Genomic DNA, 23,342 nt, shown 5'->3' on the forward strand with positions numbered 1-23,342 from the left:
CTGCTGAAGTCAGTTCGGAGGGTGCGGGAAGGAAACCCTACTAGATTTCACTGGCTTTAAGACTGTGTAGCCATTTCCTTTCTCACAGATGAACTGGTGACTTCCCTAAGCAATCCAAGAATAAAAATAAAAATCATACTTCTGCAGTTCTAAACTTAATCTTCAAGATTTCAAATTAAAATGGAAAAAGACCCATGGAATTATCCTTGGCTTTCAGTCTGCATTTGTTTTCCTGCAGAAGCTTAACGTGACTCGTTTGGGTTATGCATGAAAGGTAGTAACAAGCCGCGTATGCTACATCTGCAATGTACCACACCGTATTAACCAAAATGCTCTTCCAGTCACCTATATCAGATGTATCTACCCCTTCCGTCAATACAAATGTACATGCTGTATTGACAGAGGCTAAACCCCTTTGGGACCCTGTCGTAACAATATCGAGGGTTGTGCTTACTCAAAGAATCATTCCATTTTGTGGGAGGTATGTAAAAGACCCTCTGTAACTCTATAGTAAGTGGTGATCAATTTTACATCTATGGGTTAAAATTTGTGTGTATTTGATATTATGATTTTTTTTGTGTTAGGAAGACTCAAAGTTTTAATCAATCTCTATTTAGCGATACCAAAACAAAGCAACGATGTTGTTAGATTTATGGAAAGAACATTCCTTTACGAAAACATAATCCCAAAAGCAATTGCTTAAAAACTGCTTCGACCAATAAATGTTACTATTAAAAAACCACAAGTAAGGGATTACTTTAAGGCCAGGAATGAATGTTTCTGAGTAAGTATTTCAAGGAAAAGCGTAAGTTAAACAATCTAGGCTAATTTAAAAAATTACAGGATGTTATTATTGCCTATAAGAACTGCTGTATCTGTTCCCGCATCTGACAGACTTGGAAAGCACAAGTCTCGACTCATTTGTTCTTCCTGGTACTTTCCTTGTGAGGAAAAAGCAGCCGCAGGGACAAGTAAGACACAAAGTGATTTACAGAAAACCCCAGAGTTTTGCCAGCAGATCATTCTGAACAGGTTTAAAATTTCAACTGACCTGCAAATGTTGGTGGTACAAGTTACAGATTTCATATATTTACTTTATTGTTGCATTTTATATTTAGAAAATAATTAAATTTATTTAAATGCACTGTAGTAATTCTTTGACTTCTCAATAACCTGTTCCAATTTTGCATTACAACTTTTATCTGTGTGTTTCACACACTGATCACTGTAGTTAGTATTATTCAATGAACTATAAAAGAGATTGCTTTCCTGTGTGTAAATTAAACACAGAAAAAAAATCTTAAACTTTTTTCCTCCCTCTTTTTGCATTTTGCCTGCAGTGCAGTACTGTTTTATATTCTAGGGAGTAGAAAAAAACCTCAAACATCAGAAGATGAACAAAGGCCACAGTGGTGTATTTCTACACACCAACTTCTTCCAGATACAATTTTCACTTCTGTTGACAGTACAGTGAGTCTAAACTGTGTAGTACAGTAGTCTGAACTACTGCACAATGACTCTGGCTCGCTTCCGTTAGCTGAAACTCACTCAAAAAGTTGCTGTCCATCTTCCTACAGGTTAGGAGAATCCTTCTTTAGGCCTGTCTGGTCTCCTATGATGTGAAAAGTAGGACTCCCTGATTTGGGCCACGAATTCCAGTCTCTGACACGGCAGTGAAACAGGAAGCCGCTGTCTACCAGACTGGCTCGATCTCTGCTTTTTCAAGTGAGAAGATCAATGTGTGCTCCAAATTATCAAAGTGATGGTGGCTGTCTTCTACTCAGTGAAATGGGACAATATCATATCAGCAAAAAAACCCCCAAATGACATGTTTAATTTTTCACCTTGTCTGTTATCTGCAGCTTTTCATTTCAGCGTTCTGTAAGAAGAGATCTGGGTGACCTCTACTGGCTGACTGGATAAAATTAGCCCTGTACATCTCCTCCAAGCCTTGCAAACAGGGGCAACAATCCACTGCCACTGAAAACAGGGTCAGTTTCTTCATTTGTTAAAAGAAAGCAAATTTGCTGCCAACAATCATGACATATATTATCTCCAGGGTACAGTTTAAGAAAAGCCAGGATTACTTGCATGTTGATCATTGTAATATTTTACCCTTATTTATCTTCCTTTACATATAGTTAATACTTGAAGGTGCAAGTGGACTAAGAAGAACGTTTTAAATTCACCAAGCAGCGCGAAATGTTGTAATTGCATCTCTCTGTCTGGCACTGATGTCATTAAAACAGGAAGACTGACATGATGTGGCAAACTTATTCGAGCTTTCTAAATTACTTTTAACAGGTGAATTTTTCAGAACAATTTGTGCACAGGGTGGTTGTATGTAAGAGTTCCGAAGAAACGAAACACACAGCAAGAAAAAAAGACTTCTTCGACTATACACTATGTATAAAAAGACTTATGGTTATTTTGAGCTGAAGATTCTAGCAACACCCTTATCCAGCTAACATTTAACTGTTTCAAAAGCTTGGGCAAATTTTCACAGAAACAAGGGGAAAGAAGACTTTTCTGACACACGCCCAACTCTACTTGCACACTGGAAGACTGCCTGAGTACCAAAATATTTTCCTCTAAATAGCAAAGCTTTAAAGATGTGGGAAATAAAATGGTCTCTAATATACCTCTCTGTCGGAAACTTCACTTTTGAAATTGTGCTCTTATTAAAAAAGAAAAATCACCTTGATGGAAAGAAAATTTCAGCTCACAGTTAATTTTTAGAAATTTAGAAGTAACAGGAACTCACTATAGCACAAGCGTAGTAGAAGCTTAGAACAGAAAAAGAACCCAAAAACATTAGTTCAAATGAGGCACAGTGAATTGTCATGGTGTAGAAACTATTTTTATGCAAGAAACCCCTAAGAAATAATTATAAAAATGGATCTATACCATGTGATTAGATTTAACTGCTTTATCATGGAAAAAACCAGCCGTGGCACATTACGTATCACAGCCGCAAGAGTTAATTTGTTCCACATCTTTGCATGTGAAGGCAGTTATACTCACAGGGTTTGACTTCATCTCCATAAGGTTGTCCAATATACGTGTGACTGGCAGATTCTGTAAAACACAATGTGAAGTTAATGGAATGCTGAAATGCTTACTCAGAATTATTCAAGCCACTATTATTTATGAAATCATTCACAGAGCATTTGAAATACTACTTTAAACAGCTTTCCTCTAATCTTTTGTAAAGATTGAGCACTTTTATCACCACTTAAATTACCCTTCTGTACAGAAAATGCAATCGTCTGGGGAGCATCCGGTTAGGTGATGAGCAGAAAGTGCAACAAAAGTGGGTAGATCGGAATAGAGCTGTATTTAGGTATTACCGATCTATGCAGACACGTGATGATGTATGAATTCTTACTAAAAAAACATTTTGCAGTTTAAGGAAAGAATTTTAAAGCTCAAGATGAGAATTAAGGATGTGATTCTAAGGAACAACTGGTCTTGTCAAATACATGGGTAAAAAAAGCAATCCTGGCAACAACTGTTTGGATGAACGGGAAAGGAATACACTAGGTGAAATGCAAGATGGCTTTTCCTTATTTAAGATGGGAAATGTTAGCTTGGACAAAAGAGCTGAAGTATTAAACAATCAAACCTCTTTAGTTATAATAAACTGAGGGAGAGTTTACATAGCAACAGAATTGGAAATGAGTGTTGTTGACAGAATATATCAAAAAAGGATATTCCAAAGGATGATCTATATATAACACTGAAAACGCTTAGTAAAAACCCAACGTATATCCCCAAATGAACGAATGATAAATTAACTTTAATAGAAATACCACAGACCTACAACGGCCTTAAAAATACAAGAAGGAACAGCATTTTATTTGGCTACCTCCAAACACCTGGAGAAGGAATTAAACGCCATGGAAAAAATATCCTGAAAACACTGTCATTGTGGCTTCTTACTCACTTGGAATGCAAAACAAAGCAAGCCATTTTGTCAGAAATAATACTAATTTTTTTAAAGCCACACATGTTAAAAGAAATGACAAAATGTTCAACACAAGAATAGGAAGTCGCATTTCAATATAATTATTATCTACTGTTACAAGTAATAATTGATCTGAGGATCTCTCTATAAAGCACAACACACGAGTAAACTGCATATTTAAGTTTCCTCAACTAAATTTCATGACATAACATGGATCCATAACCGTGCAAAGCAACTGATCATGTCTAGTCACTGTGAATTCCCATGGAATTAATTTCACTGACTACGCTACAAAAGCCACAGATGCAATTTTTAAAAACTTTTGTGAGACAGCTGATACTTTTAATGCATAAATTATGTGTCTAACAGGATGATGAAACAAAGAATCACTATAGTAAGATAGCTATGTGAAGAAGTTGCACTTTCAATTCGAGGGGAGATTTCATTTTATTTAGTTCTGATATGCTCTATTTCTCAAATAAATTCTGATTCTTCCACTAGGAATTATGACGAATCATCTTCTTTCTTAGAAATCTTAGAATTAAGATTTTTAACTGTAAATATTCATTTACTGCAATCTGACAAAAGTGCGTATTGGAGAAAATAATGTGTTCTCTACAGGGAATCAGGTTTCTGGGAACCACCATCCAAAATTTCAGCTACAACAAGTTATACAATTAGTGTCTTTTTTTGTTGTTCGCTCTCTTCTGGGGAGTGTACATTGAGATTTGCATGGAAGTGAAGCTTAGACATATTTTCTAAAGTTAAGTGAGTATTTGAACGTGGCTATGTCATTACGAACACACTTTGATTTTCCAGCACATTTCAAGATTATGATTGCTGTGCATCAGTCATGTGGGAAAACTAGAAATGCTGGAATTGTAACTGGACAGAGGATGAACACTTTCAGCCTTTCAAGCACCCTGAGCAGATGCATTTAACACACACTGTTCTGAGTAAAGACATTGAGATGGGGTTTTTTGTTCATGAAGGACTAGTCTATTTTGAGTATTCCACAGCTGCTCTTTCTATAATGTTGAAATCAGTCTTAATGGCACATACTAGAATCTGATCTCTTACAAATGAAGGTATCCAAAGAAAATTTGAATATTATTTGTTACTTGTCTAAAACCTGGAAGCTACAAAGTGATAGATCCATCCGCCAGCAGAGGCTGTTGTTTGTTTGTTTACTGTATAACTAATTTTATTAATATGGCAGAAGTACTGAAAGTTGTTTTTTCTAAATGTTCATGTGATAGACTTTTTTAAAATTGATTTTGAAACTTACTTGTTGCTTCAGTACCAAGTTCTTCACTCCTTCCATTACAAACTGGGATCCTGTATTCATAACACGTGAAAACAGACTGAAAAAAAAAAAAAAAAAGATGATGTGTAAGACCTTCTTTTTTCAGTTTACATTCTTAAGTTTTATGCTGACATATGGTTCCTGTTAAAGTTGATGGGACTTAAGTACCGAGTCATTCAACATTTCATGAAATATATTCTTCAAACCACATGGCAACCAAGTGTATGGGAATGCACCTATAATCTAGCAGTTAGACCCTCACCTATCAATAGGAGTCTTGAGTTCTAGAGTCTTGAGCTCCCGTCTTTAAGCCATTGAACAGTTTATTTTACCACTTTGGTAATACAAGGCTTTGAGGGTTCCTTTCAACTGGGTGTCCTAATCAGCAGAGTTAACAGAGATGCTCAGTGTCTCTACCAACCAACCAGTAATTTTTCCAAGTGAGACAGCACTAGAATTCTCTAACCGTACTGCGCCGCAGTTTCCTATGACAGTGACTGCATTCCTGAAGGTAAAGTTGGTAATGAGGATTCAAATCCTCTCAAGCATGGAAAGACTCAAGTCCCATATCCTGTATGGGATATGGGCACCCGTATCGCAGTCATTATTTTTTCTTTTCATGTCTTGAAATAAATAACCACACCCTTCAACGGGCAGACAGACATCCAGTCCAGGACATCCTAACGAAAAAGTGGTGTGTTCTTACACCCCTGACAGTCTCCAATCCCTGGAGAGAAGCAGTTTTGAACACACAGGTCTGTTCTTATCTTCTGCCATTGACTAAAGGCTCAAAATTATGGCTATCACAGATCCCATTTCCTGGTACTGAATTCTTCTCCTATGAGAGTACATTTAATGTGCAGATGCAGATATCACTATATAAAGTTACTCTGTGGATTTAGTCACTTATCCTTTTATTTTCCTGTGTGTAAGAAGAATTCTTGTAATTGTCTGTAACTTAAAACTTTTTACAGAAAGGGAAATGTTTTATTCTGGGCCTTATATAGCACTAATTATACTTTCAGTACTACTAAAATCAGCTAAAAGAACCCAAAGGTTTACAGAATATTAATAAAAAGCATACCCCAAAGGTTTAGGTGTAGTGTTTCCATAGCTGGTTGGAGCTGAAGCCATCTTAGTGAAAGCCCTGTGAAAGCAGGGATAGAAATCAAATGCTTATCTCATGGCACATATTCTGTAGAATGTTCCACTCTGGTCATCGGAAAGTGAAAAAACTTCCGCTTCTCCAACTCTTTCAGGAAGTCTCTATTTATTACACACATCCCTCTTGTCTAGAAATACAATGGTTAAAGAACTGAAAGGCATTAGATTTCATACTTAAAAGACAAAGACATTATTTTAATACCATGTAAAACTAGAGTAACCGATAGGCAGCACGGCCCTGTGGTATGAACCAAAAAGAAATCTGGAGTCTGAACCAGCACAACTTAATTCAGTAAGTGTTTCTGTCTTGGATCAGTAAGTACACTCCTATGGGTCATGTTCAACAGTGTTCTGCCACTGCTGGGGCTTAGTTTTAAAATAAGATTTTCATATATCACCATAACAATGACAGCATGAAATATTGGCATAATGAATGTTTAAGCATAATTTATCATGTATGAGAAGCAACACATAATTCTTTGGTAACAACGCTGAGTTCTGTAAAATTACCCAGTTATTGCCTCACATAGGAGAAAAAAGAAATTACTTACTTCCATTGTTTTATGTAGCTCAGAGGAGCAAGATTACAACCTGCATCCGTCAATGCTTTTTTATACTGCTCCAAATCAATCTGAAATTATGAAGTGGAGAATTGCAAAAGGTTGAAACTAGTCTGAGCTCTCTTTATGTGGAAAGGAAAAATATCCTTATCTAGACATTAAATCAGCAGTGTAAAGTTCTATGTGTGATGACAAATTATAAAAATGAAGAGGAGTTAATATACATTTACATTAACATTTTCTCTTTGGCTAACCCAACGTATTTTTTTCTACCACATAATATTTCTACAGTATAAGAAAAATCTTCCTTGAAATGAATCAGAACTTCAAAAGAAGTATTAGAGAAATTGTTTCCGGAATTATTCACCTACTGGCACAAGAGGCATTCCTCATTTAATCATCTGCTAGTCAACTGACCCAATTACTCGTCAATGTACAAGGATAGAGTGAAAAGACTCACATTAACATGTTTTATCTACTTCTATTGAGCAGTGGAGCAGAATAATAACAAGCATGCCAAGGTGTGTCTTCCAGTAACTCTGAATTAAATATTCCAAAAGATAATCTTCCTTCTTGCTAGTCATTCATATACTTTGTAATGGTGGCTAAAGCTTTGTGACAAGATTCCCTGATAATACTACAAAACTCATTTAAAGTTTTAATATGTCCTGGACATTTCATACTTTGCCTCAAAGAGAAGCAGAAATACCTATTTAGTACTGAAACGATACAGAAAACCCTGTGTGGTAGAATTTGGTGTGGGAAGCTGTAAAGAACATACATACCTCTGAAGGTGCCTGAGCTGAGCTTATGTAATAGATAAGAAACAATCGCATTTTGTCTTCTGGAGTGCCTGCTGCAGTGAAAGAGAAAAAAAAAAACCAAACTACAATTGTACCTACGCTGCTATGATAATTGCTCTTTAGTAATTATAAGTACAGACATCAGACCTTTAGCTATGACCATAACTGGTACCTATAATGGGGGCTGCGTTCGGTGTATGAAATGGCAGAAAGACAGTTACCAATTTTAATAAAAGTTGGGTTAGACTGGCTCACTGTCTCTGAACATTTACTTACACTGCGCCCTTTTGCTTGGAACGAATATTACTCTTCAAATAACATACTAAGTAAGTTATATAGTGGTGTTCTGTCTTATTTTCTGAGGGAATTGCAAAATTAGCAGGAAATAGATCCATCAAAGAGAAGACTACAGAAAAACCATAAAAGCCACAATACATTATGTTCTGGCTCAACTACAGCAGATTTTGAACACCATCTACTTTTTTCTAGACGAGAATCACTATTAGTAAAGACCATAGTTTCAAATGAAGATTTCAGAAGTACAGCTTCTCCAAACAAACACTTCAAATTCATCATCCAGTGCTTCTTTAGAAAGGCTTGATACCCTTAGATATAGTACAATATTTTATAAAAATGCACTTTCTTGTACTTCTGGGTAAGGAAAAAAGATATTTTTTGTTTCTCTGTTTTGGGTTTTTCCCCCCACTATGGAATGTGGATCATGTCAGCAGGGGATTATCTAACCTAATCTGCAACTTTTGTTTATATGTGAGCATATATTTAGTTTGGCAGAAGTTAAGAGTAAGTGCTGTCATAATGAATATTTACAACTTGGTACAAGGTTTTCTTGTAAATAAGTTTTACTAACTTTTACCAAATATGAGTGAGCCAGAAGATCAACAACTGAAGAAACTTTGTGTTATCTAAACCAAAAGCCATCTTTTAAGGCAGACATCCACTTGGGCAAAAAGGGCACTAAAACATTCTAAATATACACTGTAACCGACTTTGGTTTCTGTAACTGACTTGGAAACCTGGTTTCCAGCTTGCCAGTTTATAGCTCCTTTCAGTACTTCGCTGATCACTCAGTTTCAGTTCTAACTGGAATATTCCAGCACAGGCACTCCTTCACATTTCCCTCGCGGGGCTCATTTACCACGTCTACAAAACTCCTAGAAAGTTTGTGCTCACAGGACTCTAAGTGGTCTCACTTACATGAGTGTAAGTGATATTTTGTCTTACTAAAAGGTAGTAAATTTGTTAAATATTTGTGATGGTATTGCGTACACTTCATTAAATCCTAGGTAAACCACTCTGGCAGAAATACTGCCCTTTGGACATAGTACTGGTGTCAGTCACAGCTGTGATAAACAGCCATAACACCCAGGTCAGTTGTCTCTACAACGTTCACTATTTTTTCCTAGGCTATGGTCCCTCACAGCACAAAGCGGCAAAGTGCTAAACCTAGAACAGAATGATTTTTTATTTTCCACTCAAAAAGCAGCAGACAGCCTTTACGGCTACTGATTAACTGACAGAGCAAAGCAAAACCAGTAACTCATTTTATCACGGCTCCAGTACATGATATCTACTGAGCTGGGAGGCAGCTGAAAGCCCTGAAGCTGCTCAGTGTTGAAGTCCAAGTGCTTTTGTGAACTGCTCTGCAGGTATTGCTGTCCACAAGACAAGCATCCCCACAGATACACTGCAAACAAGTCGCTCACCACTGGAAGCACTGGAAGACTTGAGGTGATTCCTTCAAAATGTCTTCTGCTGGTTTTTCTCAGTGAATCACACAACATGAAGCTGGCCAGTTTTACAATCAGCATGCCCAGAAATAATCACTGTCACTTACCTTAAATCCTTCTGTAATACAAACTTAATCTTAAGCCTACTCAACACCTATGTAATGCTAGCGTGCTACTGCGAACACCTGAATACTCAGCCTTACACCCAAAGGAAAGCTCTAGCTTGGAAATCTAATCTTTCTCTGGCCTAAAACCCAGGAACTTTCCTAATAGGAATGTTGGTATGATACCATACAAACCATCGGGCTGGGAAAATGATTTGCTTTATCCTGCAATCTAAAATTGCATAGAAAATATGGATTCAGGTATCAGTATGAAATACTAGCAAACATAATGATTTCTGGTTTTGTATCTAAGTTCACGCAAACATAAAAGCTGTAATCAAAATAGGGAACAGTTAATTCTGAACATGAAAAAGGACTAGTTTGTATTGATGCTTAATGAAAGTACAGATTATACATATACATACATATATATAGCTACATGAAAACAATGAATGTCTGTACTGAGCTACAGACTGATGCCTGACATTAGATGTTTTGAAAGTCTGTTAGCTTCCAGACTTGATCCAATACGAGATCTTTTAGCTCAGATTTCTACCAACCCTTTACTCTTTTCTTCTACTGCCTTTTGACCCTCTAGCACAGACACTAACCAAAGAATTTTTTAAAAAAGTCAGCAGGATTTATATATAATCTTCCTACAAATAAGAATCATTATACGAACGCCAAGCAGACATTATGTCCAGTATGCAGCTACACACGTAAGCATGCAGTAACAAAACATTTTCTTAAAGAGCATGCTGGGAAAAGAGCAGGAACCCCGGGTGTCTAAATGCTCAACACTTGCCAATATACTTGCCAAGATGCAGACAGGCCAGTGGTCATAACTTAAGTTTTACGATCTTGCTCTGCAGGTTATTTTGTTCCAGCCAGCTGGTATCAGATCATATTGAAATCCGCCAGAGGGCTGTGACATGCCTCAGGGTGTGAGAGGTTCAAACGAGAGCTGATGCTATGATTCTGTGCAAAGCTGGGGGCCCATTCTGGTCTCAACCCTTTACAGAAAGACCCCTAGTGACTCCTGCTTAACACAGAACGTGAGCACCACCCCGCGGGTAAAGCTTTGTTTTGTGTGAACCATGGATGGAATACAAGCAGGGATGCACTGCTCTGAGATGATGAAAACGGACACGACACAGCTGGGCCAGCGCATGCAAGACTCCAGGTGTGTCTCTCACTGAACTGGCCAATCTACATCTTGCCTCCCTTCTCTCATCCATCTTCTTCATCGCACAAGCAGGAGCTACTACATTACAACCTCCTGATCTAACTAAAGTCTATGAGATGCCCCTTTTCATTCTGGTTGTGAGGTGCATACGCATTATAAAACATGCAGTGGGATTTTAAAGATTCAGTATCATTCAGACTGCACTATTTCATGCTACGCTAATAAATACTGGAGAAGCACAAAAGTTTAAATATTTTGACCTTCAGAAAAAAGGCGTTATGAGCTGTGAAAGTTGCCAATATTTTGAATATTACTCAACCAAAATACTAAGCTCTCTAGACTGCTACTAAAAATTAATAAAAAGCTGCTTTTCTTTACAAGTTTTGTATACGTTGCACAAAAGTTCTTTACCAACCCTGAAATCCCATCAGGTACAGATTTATTCTATGTATTAACAAATTTTATACCAAGTTCAGATTTAAAGTACTCACCATCTGGGTCAGAAATCATGTCCAGAAGAGATTTATCAAGTGTGGATTTGCTCATTATTTTTTCTTCATATTCAAAATACACATCGAGCTTTCGACTCTGTTGAAGAGCAAGTGTTAGGGTTAATATTGTAACACTGTGAAAAAATATTTATTTCCTCTTTAAAAAGGTATATAGCTTTAGTTATCAAGACTGTTCTTAAAAATTAATTTTTAAATAAACTTTCAGTAAATTGCTTGCATCATAAGATGCTTTTCTTAACAAAGAAAATTGATGCTTACATAATTCTCATATTAAAAGTGAAAATGCAAATTAAACAAGGGACGTCTGACATACAAATATTAAACTCGAAGAGGAGCTTTGTTTTCAACTATGATTTTGCCATAGCTGAGAACTCCGTGCCGTCATACATAGTGTTATGCTGTAATAGGAAAAAACAACGTCAAGTGAGTATTATGTCAAATCCATGCTGAACCTCCAGTCTTTCAGTCAGTAAGGCAACTACTCAATGCAGATGAACGTGGGAAACTTTTAAATACATTAAGGGATCATTCCAGAGAAAAGATGGCAGTTGCCAGCTTGGTCTGGTACTGAGATAACTGCCTCAGATCAACGGCTCGCAGTAGCTCACTCACACCAGAGATGGAGGTCTTCGCAATGAGATTATCTTGCCAACGCTGGAAAAGGAGTCTGTCATTCTACAATGACACATGTAGATCAAGTTGTGAAAATCCTCTTTTAGGAAGGATGGCACAGGGATCGCCTGTAGCAAAAGCTTTTGGAAGACACCACGTGACCATGCAACTAATGACGGTGCAGCAATACGTCTGCACAAACAGCCACCCTCTGCATTTCTCAATCATTTTATCGTGAACTTACAACCTACAGATAGAAATATGCATTCCAAAATTCTTTTTAAAATTTCTGTTACATCACAGAACATTACAAGCATATTTGAACATTAAAATATAGGATCAGAACAAACGTCACAACTTGTCAGCTGATGAAGCCTTAGTGTCTGGCAACTAACTAAATCCTGATGTCTGGACACATTCAGTTATGCACTGGCTCAAGGAGGAGACCAGCAGAGCGGATCTCCATCTCATTGCCTTGGAAGTGTTTCAGCTCCACATCATACCTGTTGGGAGACTGAAACGATATTGCCAGATCAAGGCAAGAGTCACTGGTGCTTTTCTTGCATTAAGAGGTTCAGGAAGTTTTGCCTGATAATGCTGAGGCATGCAAAGCTGCCACGGTACCTTCTAAGCCAGAGTGGTGGTTGCTGTAATGACAGCAACATAAAAACTCTGTAAGTCTGGTTTTCATATGTTTTTGAATTCTCCTATAATTACTCCTGAGATCACATATAAGGAAATGGAATTTTTTAAGAGTTATTTCACCACCTTCGCTCCAAAAAAGGGGAAAAAAACCCTTAAAAAAAGTGCTTCTCTAGCCTAAGAATATCAGGATATTTCACCTTCTGAGTATTGTAAGGTCATCAAAAAAGAGTTGGAGGAAATAAGAGAAGAGATAAGTCACAGGAATATTTTAGTATTGAAAGCCTTTGGCAATCAGCTTATGATGCCGATAGCTGCGTAACACTTCTGTTTCTCCTTCACCATCTACTGAACTCATTGAGAAGAGCAGTTACTTGCAGACAGCAACTTATTTTAAAACCTTTGTGGAAGCTTGTAATTACACCTTATAAAATAAATTACTATGAAGAGGGTTCAAAAAATGACCACTCACTACTCCTAGGGGCAGAAGGATGTCTTCTGTTGTTTGTCATAGTGACGATGACTACATACAAGGTCTATGAAGTGACAAAAAAAAAGAGCTAGGGCTTCTTTCAAATGGTATTTACCTTCAGCTCAGGTAGAAGAGTAGTCTCAGCCAAATTTTAGTAGTTACACTGCTGTAAAACCTTGGATTAATCCTGTATTTAGCCAAAGTTAAAGTGATTATCAGTGGTTATGTTACACAGGCTTGAAGACTAAAGAGAACTGAACTATCAGCCTTTTTCCCAGTCCTTACTTCAGATGCTATTTGGTATCTGGCACATCAGACACATTCTGTGACTTCCGTTCTACAGCATCTTGGAGACTACCCAAGTTACAATCTCCTTAACTCTCCTTATCTCTAGAGAGATAAAACAACTACAAAGAAACTACTATAATTTTTCTAGTCTTTCACTTGTTTTTTGTGTTTTAACTACGTTTGTATCTCCTTACATGGAGTGAAATTCAATGTTTTCAAGTTTAAAATATTTTTCCCAGGCAAAACGCATCCAACAAACAAAGGATTATCTTGAAATGTGAAAACTTAATCTTATTAAGGTAAATACCTTATTGCTGAATTTGGCAATGCCCATATTAACTGGTGACCTGTTTAAGAGAGTTTTACTCAGATGACTTTTACAAATGTACAACATAAAAAAAAAAGATACACTATTTCACCATACTTGTTTATTTAAATAAAATTATGTAATTCAAACGTGAGATACATTCAACTGTAAAACAGATTCACAGTTGTTAACTCACTTGGAGCACAAACTAGGTAGAATTCTTCTCAACCATGAACAACTTCATGACTTTCTGACTAGGACTGCCGAGCAAACCAGACTAACTGCAGCGAAGAAAAATCACTGGCTGCACACATTTGCTACACTTTGAGCCTAAACGGAACCATTAATGGTACATGTACATTCACTCTCATCAAATATTTTGGACAATGACTTTTGAAGGATGAACTTAGCACTCGTTGGGAAAAAACCCAAACTGAAAATCCTAAAAATTCAGGTACTTTATTGCTATCCACAATAGGGACATCAGAGGTCAGCAACAACATGAAATTTTTCACCCTCTCATTTTGATGTGACAAAGGCACAAACTGAAGAGATGGATCAATACGGTGAGTCTAGTCAGCTGCTTCTTCACTAGATAACTGATGAAGGTTAATAGCAAAGACCCTAATTAGCATCTTACACTGGTTCACTAGGAATTAGAAGGACACCTAACCAAATTTCATATGGATTACTGAATAGCCTTAAACACTACTAGCTACCTTTTGACAAATTTCCCAGATATGCCACATCAATGGGACAGTTGCTTGCCAAAGAGCCAACTTGTCTAAGAAGTGCTGATAAGAAGCAGATGTCCCATTTAATTTAACTAAGTGCAATTTTGCTCACTCAATGGCAAACTCACAGACATGCCAAGAGGAAAAGCTGGGGAATAGGAGCTTAACAATCGTGTAGATTCAATTAAAAAAGACAGCAAAGAAGAGGTTCTTACGGGTGCCAAACTGGCAAGCAAGGAGAAGAAAAACAATAATAAAAACCAATAATAAAATGAAGATGCATTTACATTTACAGTTATCCTCTTTCTGTTTTCTGCTATGACATCTTGTTCCACACCAATCTCATTCAGGAGACTTTTCTGGCTGACAAATCAGGGACAGGAGCTGTACTGCAGTTCGAGTGTGACACGTCAGTTTGCTTTCTTTTGTTTTTTGGGTTTTTTTTAAAATGTATTTGTGAAAGCTTTCAATTTAGCATCTGTGGGAACAGGCTGGCTGTAAGCCAAAACTTATTTTAGGGAAAATTACTGAAGCATGTGTGAATCTCTACCTGAGCACTGTGCTCCAAAATGAGCATAAAATTCCTTCTTTTTTAAGCAGAGAAGCGGAAGGAGGAACCATTGAAATCTCTTTCAAGGACCTTTTTGTAATGACTTGTAGGAGGCTCTCTTATCCTCTTTACCATACAAAGATTCTTCCTTTCAGACAGAGAGAACGTGCAAAAGAAAAGAGTTTTTCTAAGAAACTACTGGGAGGAATTTCTCAAAAATACTGACAGAAAACAACCAGAAATAACAGCCCCCAGAATGACTGAGGTTGGTCATGTAATTATAGTATTCTCCTATCAAAAGGAAGAGAAACACTGGGAGAAGGCTGAAAGTGGCAGCTACAGCCAGTTCCCTTTGACTGAACTGCACGGAATGATGCCAGAAAAGTCACTGTCTCTGAACTCAGAAAAAGCGGTTGTCTACTGAGAAGTTACTTAATTATCAGTTCTGAACTACAAAATACAGCCTCAACCACTGTGACACATTATTTCACAAACATTCACCATTTCTGTTGACATGCTAAGTAAAAAATGTAACCTCATTTTAAATAGCGTAGTTAAAACAGTGAAATACCTTTATAAAATATTAATTTGGTAATTTGAAAGGCTATTGGCAATCCCAATAATGAAGTCATTCAAAGTATCAGGCCTTGAGATCAAGCAAAATCAGAGATATCTAAGAATATTATGTAGGAATTAAAAAATAGCCCTAAACCAAACAAGAATAAGTAATCTAAGATTGATAATAATTCACATAAACATCTGCCACTTGAATTCATCTGTACAGAATTCTAGCAAGATGTTATCTAATCTACCTCCCTCTCCAATTAATCACCTTAGAAAAGTGTACACATCAGCTCTTTACATGCCAGTAATCCTCGTATTCATGTTAGAACGACAAGCGAAGGTAAGTACTACTTGAAACTCTAACACAGCCAGAAAGATATCCATAATTCTAGTGCTAAATCTGTTGGGTACAGTCTTTCAGTCACCAGCTTCTTTGGAGAAAAAACAATCAAAGCAAAACAAGATGCATTTGTTCTAAGCACTGACAATGAATACTTGATGGTTAACTTCGTGAAAAAAGTTTTGCATTCTTTCCATTATTTCACTAAACTAGATACGCCAGAAAACTGCCAGGATCACTAAGTACATGATTAATTTCTGGTTTCCTCTTGCTGTGTCTTAGAAAATGATCCAAGAGAATGTGGAAAGCAGCTGTAAACTGAACACTAAAATATGACCCCAAGAAAAATGGAATTTACTCAGTATATATAAAGCAAGACTCGTAGCATTCTTTGCACTGATTCTCATATCTGTACTGAAGAAAAATGCTCAAATATTTAATGTAGTAAAAAACCATAATGGTCAATACAGTCTATTTTAAAGTATAAATACGCTTTCAGATTATTTTAAAAGTGACAATATAATAATCTGAAGAAAAACGTGGTGCTGCACTAGCTCCACATGACAGGGCACTTGCCAAAAAAGCTCTCTCTTATCCTAACCTGGTTTCATTATTTAACTGCATATAAAACCTATGAACCACGGTCTCAAGGTGCCATCAGAATTTCTGTAAAAGGTACTGGCTGAGGTACTGCCCTTTTCCAGAGTACTTCTGAGGAATCCATTAGGTAACATATCATCCTGCACATTAAAGTTCCACAGCTCGAGATAGAAGTACATGTTTCTTCTGTTGGAATTTACCTACACTAAAGCCATTCCACCGAATGAATGTAGAGCTTCTTCCAACTGCTTTGTTCAGTTCCTTTTCTCATCTCTTTTAACTTTCCAGTATCTTTCTATCTAAAATTCAAAATGACTCCTTTGTTGATTTATAGTACTTAGTTAAAAAAAATCAGTAGCAGTAATAACTAAGGACGGATCTTCCGTATTTTACAAATGTTAAAGTTAGCTTCAAACCACACTGCCTTCAGTGAGTATAAACAGCACTGGATAAAACTTTCTAACTCCTGATTTTCAGTGAGACTTGTTGCTGGAATCAAGTTCAAAAACAAATAGAGTTTCAGTGTTTCTGAAAGCCTCGTGTATAATTTCTGTTCTCATACTGCAAAAACAGATCTATCTTCCAAGTTATCCTACTTGATATTGAAACTGTCTGCAAGTTCTCCGATACAAGAGCAGCAGACGTAGGGAGAAAAGAGGCCAAGCATCCTTTTGAAGTGCTTAATTAATGCACAAGACATCTAACAGAGACCCTGTTGGGAAGAGCAGTTCAGTAACTTGCATCATTATTGCCACAGCTCCGGGTATCATTTTCGTTGGTGAGCAGTAAACAGTGCCCTTCTGATAAAAACATACAGAGCAGAGAATTGCTTAGACTGAAGTCATAACCTGCCATGACACATCTCTAAAGTAAACAAAACACTTCCAGCATAAACTTATTTTAGAAAGACTTCAACCCACAGTAAAGCTTGTATTCATCATAAAAAAAAAAAAAAAAGACACTGCTAGCAAATTCTGACAACCAAAAAATATTTTTACATTGCTTCCCATGCAGAGACATTCTAACTTCATTGCCTCTCACCCTTCAGCTCTAGGTAATGTCATACAGTGATTTCTGTAAAAGGCAGCGAGAGGTTCACCTCCTCACTTCACCTGCCCAGGTAAGGAGCAGTACTGATAGAAAACTGGAGCTGGAGAGCAATCATACCTTTATATGCTCCAAAACGGCTGTTGCAACGTTTGTATGGAGATCAATGAGCCTCTTCTTTTCCAAAAGTTCTGGAAGAGAGCTGAAGAGATTAAATACAAACTAACCTGCTGAGTTGCACGGTTAGAAGAATTGTGTATTGTACACAGTTGGTAAAAAAAACTTCATAGAATCATAGAGCAGTTTGGGTTGGAAGGGGCCTTTAAAGATTATTAAAATCTAAAATTATAGAACACAGTAGGATTATAACTAATAACTTACAAAGCATAGATGTAAAAAATTCTCATAACAGAAACATGTTACCCACATGTAATGTAGCAAAACAGGTTTTTACCCTGATTAGCAAAAAATACAATCATGTGGGTAATTTAATATTTCTATTGAAAGCCCGTGATCAACAACCGGCACATGCCCTGCTTACCTAAACAAATAATCTATGAGAATTATGGTTTACATAATCAAAGTTTAGTTAATGTCTGAAACATATACAGGTGTCAATATCTGCCAAATATTAATATGTGCCAAATAATATCAAATAATGTTAAATAATTATCAAATAATTTTTAATAACAATAATGATAACTGTCAAATAAACACAGGACCTCTCTGGATGCCCTGGAATTTGTCACAAGTGCTTCTGCACAGAACACAATTTTCAATGCAGAATTCACAACTGAAATCTTTTTTTTTTTGACATGGGAAACTGAATGGTTAAGTTTACTTAATCAAAAACGTGTTACTTAAGGTGTTCTGTTCTACATGATTTTCACTGCTGGCTCTTGGGCATCACACGTATAAAAGCCTGCTCAGGGTCTACACACTTTCACACCCAAATACACCCCCGACAGTCAGTGTCTTACTCAGTTTAATAGTAAGTGGATGAGAAGGCACATAATGACACTGACTGAAGAACCATGAAGTGAAGTAACCATACCTTCTTTCCTCCTTAAGCAATTATAAGATCAATGTCACCTATGATGATTGGCCATTAATGACCTTATAGCTGGAAGGTGATTAGTACTGCCTTTGTTAAGGACTGCATTTTACAAAAAGAAAGAAAAAAAGACAGGAGACCTTCTATGTTAAAACCTCTGGCTTTTAATTACCAATAGATATTCCAACGTTTTCTAGAAATTGTAAAGATGACAACTCTGACAGGTATCTTCTTCCTGCTAGCAGATGATGGACAACAGAACGGTGAAGCCTCGTTTAATTCTCCCAGCAGGAACATGCCTAAATGGGAGATCTTAACGATATTTGGACTTCTCAGCATAATCCTAAAGATTAGAGCTGAAACACTGCAACTCTTCTGAAGGGGGACAAGATCTTCCTTAATAACGCCAGATTACAGAACACAGTCGTACAGAAGCTGATTGACCAGTAAAACTTCCTGATGAAGCTTTAGTCCTACCATTTTCTTTTCCTGCTATCAGTTCAAAGCTTTTGATGTTTGTCTCTTTTATACCTCTCTGCCTTAACCCGAAAAGCGGCATCCTGAGACGTACAAAACTTTAAAGATTTTTATAGGGGGAGCTTGGAAATATCTGCTTGCTTTTTTGAAATTGCCTGATCCATCACACTTTCACCGTAACTCCAATCAAATTCTAACCAGGGCACAGCATACAAAACAACTTCTGAAACTCGAAAGAGACAACTAACTAAAATGTTGGATTTCACAGAGCAGTGGGAATATCACCCCATCTATCCTGGAATGATTACCATTCCTTCTTCCTTCTGACTGGGGTCTTAGTGAAAGGCAGCAAACTGAACTTCTCCCTTCTGCAGGGCATCAGTGGAATAAAAAACAGATTTACAATGAGGAGTCAGTCTAAATCTCCAAAAGCGGGAGAGTAAATTTCCCATGCAGAGCTCCTAATGACTACAATCTTGCCAACAGACGTTAACTACATCTGATTTTGAGTAACTACATTACTCAAAATGTAATTATACACTGTGCAAAGCAAGCAGATGCTTCAGGAAGTGGATTTCACTAACAATATTTTTAATGAAGGAATGCAGAGGCAGGTAGTTGGGGTTTGCCGGTGGAAGTGTGTGAGCACATCTATGATGCACTTAGATTACTCAGCTTTGCTGAGGAAACACTCCAAAGCCATGTGTTGAGGGCTCACACGCACAGGCTGTGAAGTTAGATGTGCAAGTACTTGTCTAGGACATTGCACTGAGCTTTAGCAGAATTATAAAGCATTCAAACTCTATTATTGAGCTGAATACCCTACTTCTAAAGCTCTTTATTCCAAAGGATATTGCAAGTTAAAGGACAGAAAGAATTAGAAATGGTTCCCAATCAATTAAACAATAATGCATTACTGATTACCTACCTGACAGCTGAGGTTAGCTTCGCTGTGTTATCAGAAAGCATACTTATTGCTCCTTCATCCTCCCCTTCTATACCCTGTGTTTTGGGAAAGGATTTGGAAAGAGAAATAAAAATAGTCGTAATGAACAAAGATCACACGTGCAAATACAGTCAGTACATTTAGATCCTATTTTCTCACAATGGTATTAATGTCTGGACTGTGGTTTACAGTTATTGTGGAAGTTATATAAACGTTATGCCAATAAACACAAGAAATTGAACCTTTTAATGAAATACAGTACTTCTAGTCCTACTTTCAAGACCCTATTATGCCTAAAATTGAGATAACTTGTGTGTGGGGGGTGACAGTGAGCTAGGCATCACTACAAGTCACCTTACACTTTACATAAAGCACTTATAGGTGATAAAACTTACCATGATACTTTTAAGTCTTTTGACTTCATCTTCTTGGGCTCTGTAGGATTCCAGTTCTTGCTGAACAGACTCAGCTACCTCTGGGAAAGGACTAAAGCAATACTCTGCATTAGGCTCAGTTGAATCAACAAATTGAAACACCAGAACCAGACAGGTTGCATGACCACGAGAACGTTTTCAGAAATATCTATACACAAATCATGCAGCAGCAGCAGATCAGTGAAAATAATGACATCTTACTGCAGGTTTACTTAAACTTTCTAAGATATATTCACTGCTTTTGATATTTTTATATAATTTTGGTAGGAACAATTTTGTGCTCTGTAACAAAAAGCTAATATACAGTTAATATGGATGATGAATACTGACAATGATCATTCCTTAAAAAAAACCAAACTTCAAAGATATTTTCAAAGAAGCTTAAAAGCAGAACTACCACAACATAAAGAAAACTTAGAATTAGACTAAATTAATTCTGTATCTATACAGCTTACCTGCCCTTATGCTTTTGCCAGAATTTATCGGATGCAGTTAAATCATAGGACTTCTTATTTTTTTTCTTAGGTCTAGCACCTGCTGGAGAACTTTCCATTCCTGTTGACTCTTCCAAGTTAACTCTGTTCAAATGGAAATCCTAAAGAAGAGGAATCTTATGTAAATATCTGACAATTTTAAATTATTTAACCAGTCTTTTATACTCAAGCAATTATCTTCTGGAATATTTTCTAAAAAGGTATTAACACAGCTATTAATGAGAATTTGATAAAAGGGCAGGATACCGTTTACTAACTAGGTAACAACAGCAATGTAAGAACTCCAAAATCACTCACACGTATTGAAAAAAACACCAAAGAAAGCAAGAGATGTTAAGCAAAGGCACCTGATTGTCTCACAGGCAAGCAATCTCCTGACACTGAACTCTGGACACTGTTTTCTGTATGGAAAATAAATTATTTAGCAATAACTGACCTCTAACGACTGACCAAAACTTTAATGTCACAGAAGTTTGTGTTGCAGACAAAAATGGTCTCTAGGGCTGAATTTCTCTTGCATAACTACAGCAAATGAGGCTGCCAAGAAGCTCACGTCATCAGCAACAGCAATATCCACTGTGAGGGCTATTTTGCTACACCTTCACAGCTCTTCCCCCATTTTCTTAAACACTGATGAAATAGTGAGTGCATGACAAAGAAACGGTTTCAAAAAAGCTGCCGTTTCCCTATACAGCTTTTCTTCTTCTACAGATGCCCAAATCCAGAAGCTACACCTTTCTGCACGATGACACAGTTACGTTCACACAGTATGTCAGCACACTGCTCCCTGCCTGACTGCTGACTCTTCCTCCCAGAACTCTTGCCAAGGACAGCTCTGTATTTTCTGCAGCATACCTATTCCCTTGGGTTTTCACCAAAGGTTAACAAGCACTCCACTTACTGACTTTATTCTAACTCTTTTCAAGAAGATTTAAAATTTCAAACGTGCTCTTTGCTTGGCAAATAACAATAAAGAAAGTCAAATCTTTAGCTATACAAAATCTGCCATGAATCTTCAGAATAGATCATTGTTCCAGAAATAAAACTCCACTTCACGTTCATTCCAGTACAGAGATCTAGATCACTGTATGTGAAACAGTCAAATAAAATTTTGAAATGTTTCTAGTTATCCCTTGGCAGAGTTCACACTTAAAATGAAATGCTAGATATGATCCACGCCAGAAGAGAAATAAAACCGAGTAGCTACTCAAAGGAAGTACATGCAGTCAATGCGCACAATCCTCATCTTACAAAACATGTAAAAAAAAAAAAAAGAATATTTTTCAAGTACGTATGTTCAATAAGAACATTAAAGGGGAAAAAAAAAAAATCATTTGAGGTCAAATTCCGCTGTAATTTTTAATAGAGAGCTGTAGTTTCGCTCCAAGTTAGTTTTGGCGTTCACGAGTTTTACCGAAATGACTGATCTGTGTTCCTCCTTTCCCCTCCCCATTTTGACTTTACCAGGCTTTCTATCCATCCCTCCCGTTTTTCCACAACCCCTCCTAAAAAGTTTTTTATTCAGAAATGGCAATCTCTTCATACAGGCCTGTTTATGTGTAGAAGCACCATTATAATTGCATCAGATGTGGCATGCAACTTTGTGGCTGGGTTAGCGCTTAGTGCAACACCCCACAGAATTCCTGGACTGTGGTAGTTGAGAGCTTAAATGGAAAACAATTTATTTGAAAGTACAGTTTACATAATCATCACCTTGGTAACACTTCCACAGTTACGATTTATGGCTTTTTAACAGGCCTTAACATGTGGCTTTTTAACAGGCCTTAACATGTGGTTATTTCATGAAATATTATGAACCTGGCATGCTTGCCTTTGAGGTGAGTAACTTGACTGGTTTTGAAATTAAACTTTTGCCCTTGACATGGAATCACAGGCCACTTGGTTGCAATGTCACTAGACAAATTCGCAATCGTATCAACTCCGTCAACAACTATAACAAGTTGTTCCAGAGAAACTACTGAAGCCTGATGCAGTACAGACAAATCTCCAAGGATCCTCAAACCATTCTTCCAGTGCTATTCGAATACCCCTCCGTACTTGTAGCACTAGTTGTCCTCAGCTTTTCCTACAGTTTTGGCCTCTCTGCATCTCGATGCACCAAAGTCCTACCCCAACACATGCCTGAGGCCACCCGACACTACCTTTTCTACCTGGCAGCTGAGCAGGAGGCAAGTACCTGGAGCGCTGCATGGATTTCCTATCCAGTAAGCAAGCATCTGCTGATTAAACAGGTTGGCAGGTAACACACTGAAATAAACGCAGACCTTGTGCAACAGCGTTTACACCAGCAAAAATTCTAATTTGAGTTTCCATCCCCTGCTCTTACACTAATTTTCCAGAGAAACCTGTAGAAATTCACTTCTACTTGTAAGTCTCTTGCCAGTTCAACAATTATTGGACAAAACACAGC

The 23,342-nt window shown here is 37.2% G+C and overlaps 1 protein-coding gene across 2 annotated transcripts in view; it reads right to left on the minus strand.

Moving 5' to 3' along the window:
• Nucleotides 1-23,342, minus strand: part of SCFD1 (sec1 family domain containing 1) — a 47,089-nt gene that overhangs the window by 10,316 nt on the left and 13,431 nt on the right. For both annotated transcript variants that reach the window (XM_010145709.1, XM_010145710.1), the window contains 10 exons: nt 20,873-21,012; nt 20,379-20,469; nt 19,966-20,039; nt 17,627-17,708; nt 11,330-11,426; nt 7,783-7,853; nt 6,989-7,068; nt 6,358-6,420; nt 5,256-5,331; nt 3,025-3,078 (listed from right to left, as the gene is read on the minus strand). In XM_010145709.1, coding sequence (XP_010144011.1) covers nt 3,025-3,078; nt 5,256-5,331; nt 6,358-6,420; nt 6,989-7,068; nt 7,783-7,853; nt 11,330-11,426; nt 17,627-17,708; nt 19,966-20,039; nt 20,379-20,469; nt 20,873-21,012 — 828 coding nt within the window. The remainder of the gene's footprint in view (nt 1-3,024; nt 3,079-5,255; nt 5,332-6,357; nt 6,421-6,988; nt 7,069-7,782; nt 7,854-11,329; nt 11,427-17,626; nt 17,709-19,965; nt 20,040-20,378; nt 20,470-20,872; nt 21,013-23,342) is intronic.

Source organism: Buceros rhinoceros, unplaced genomic scaffold (genome assembly GCF_000710305.1).
Source record: "Buceros rhinoceros silvestris isolate BGI_N320 unplaced genomic scaffold, ASM71030v1 scaffold9011, whole genome shotgun sequence".
NCBI classification, from domain to species: domain Eukaryota; kingdom Metazoa; phylum Chordata; class Aves; order Bucerotiformes; family Bucerotidae; genus Buceros; species Buceros rhinoceros.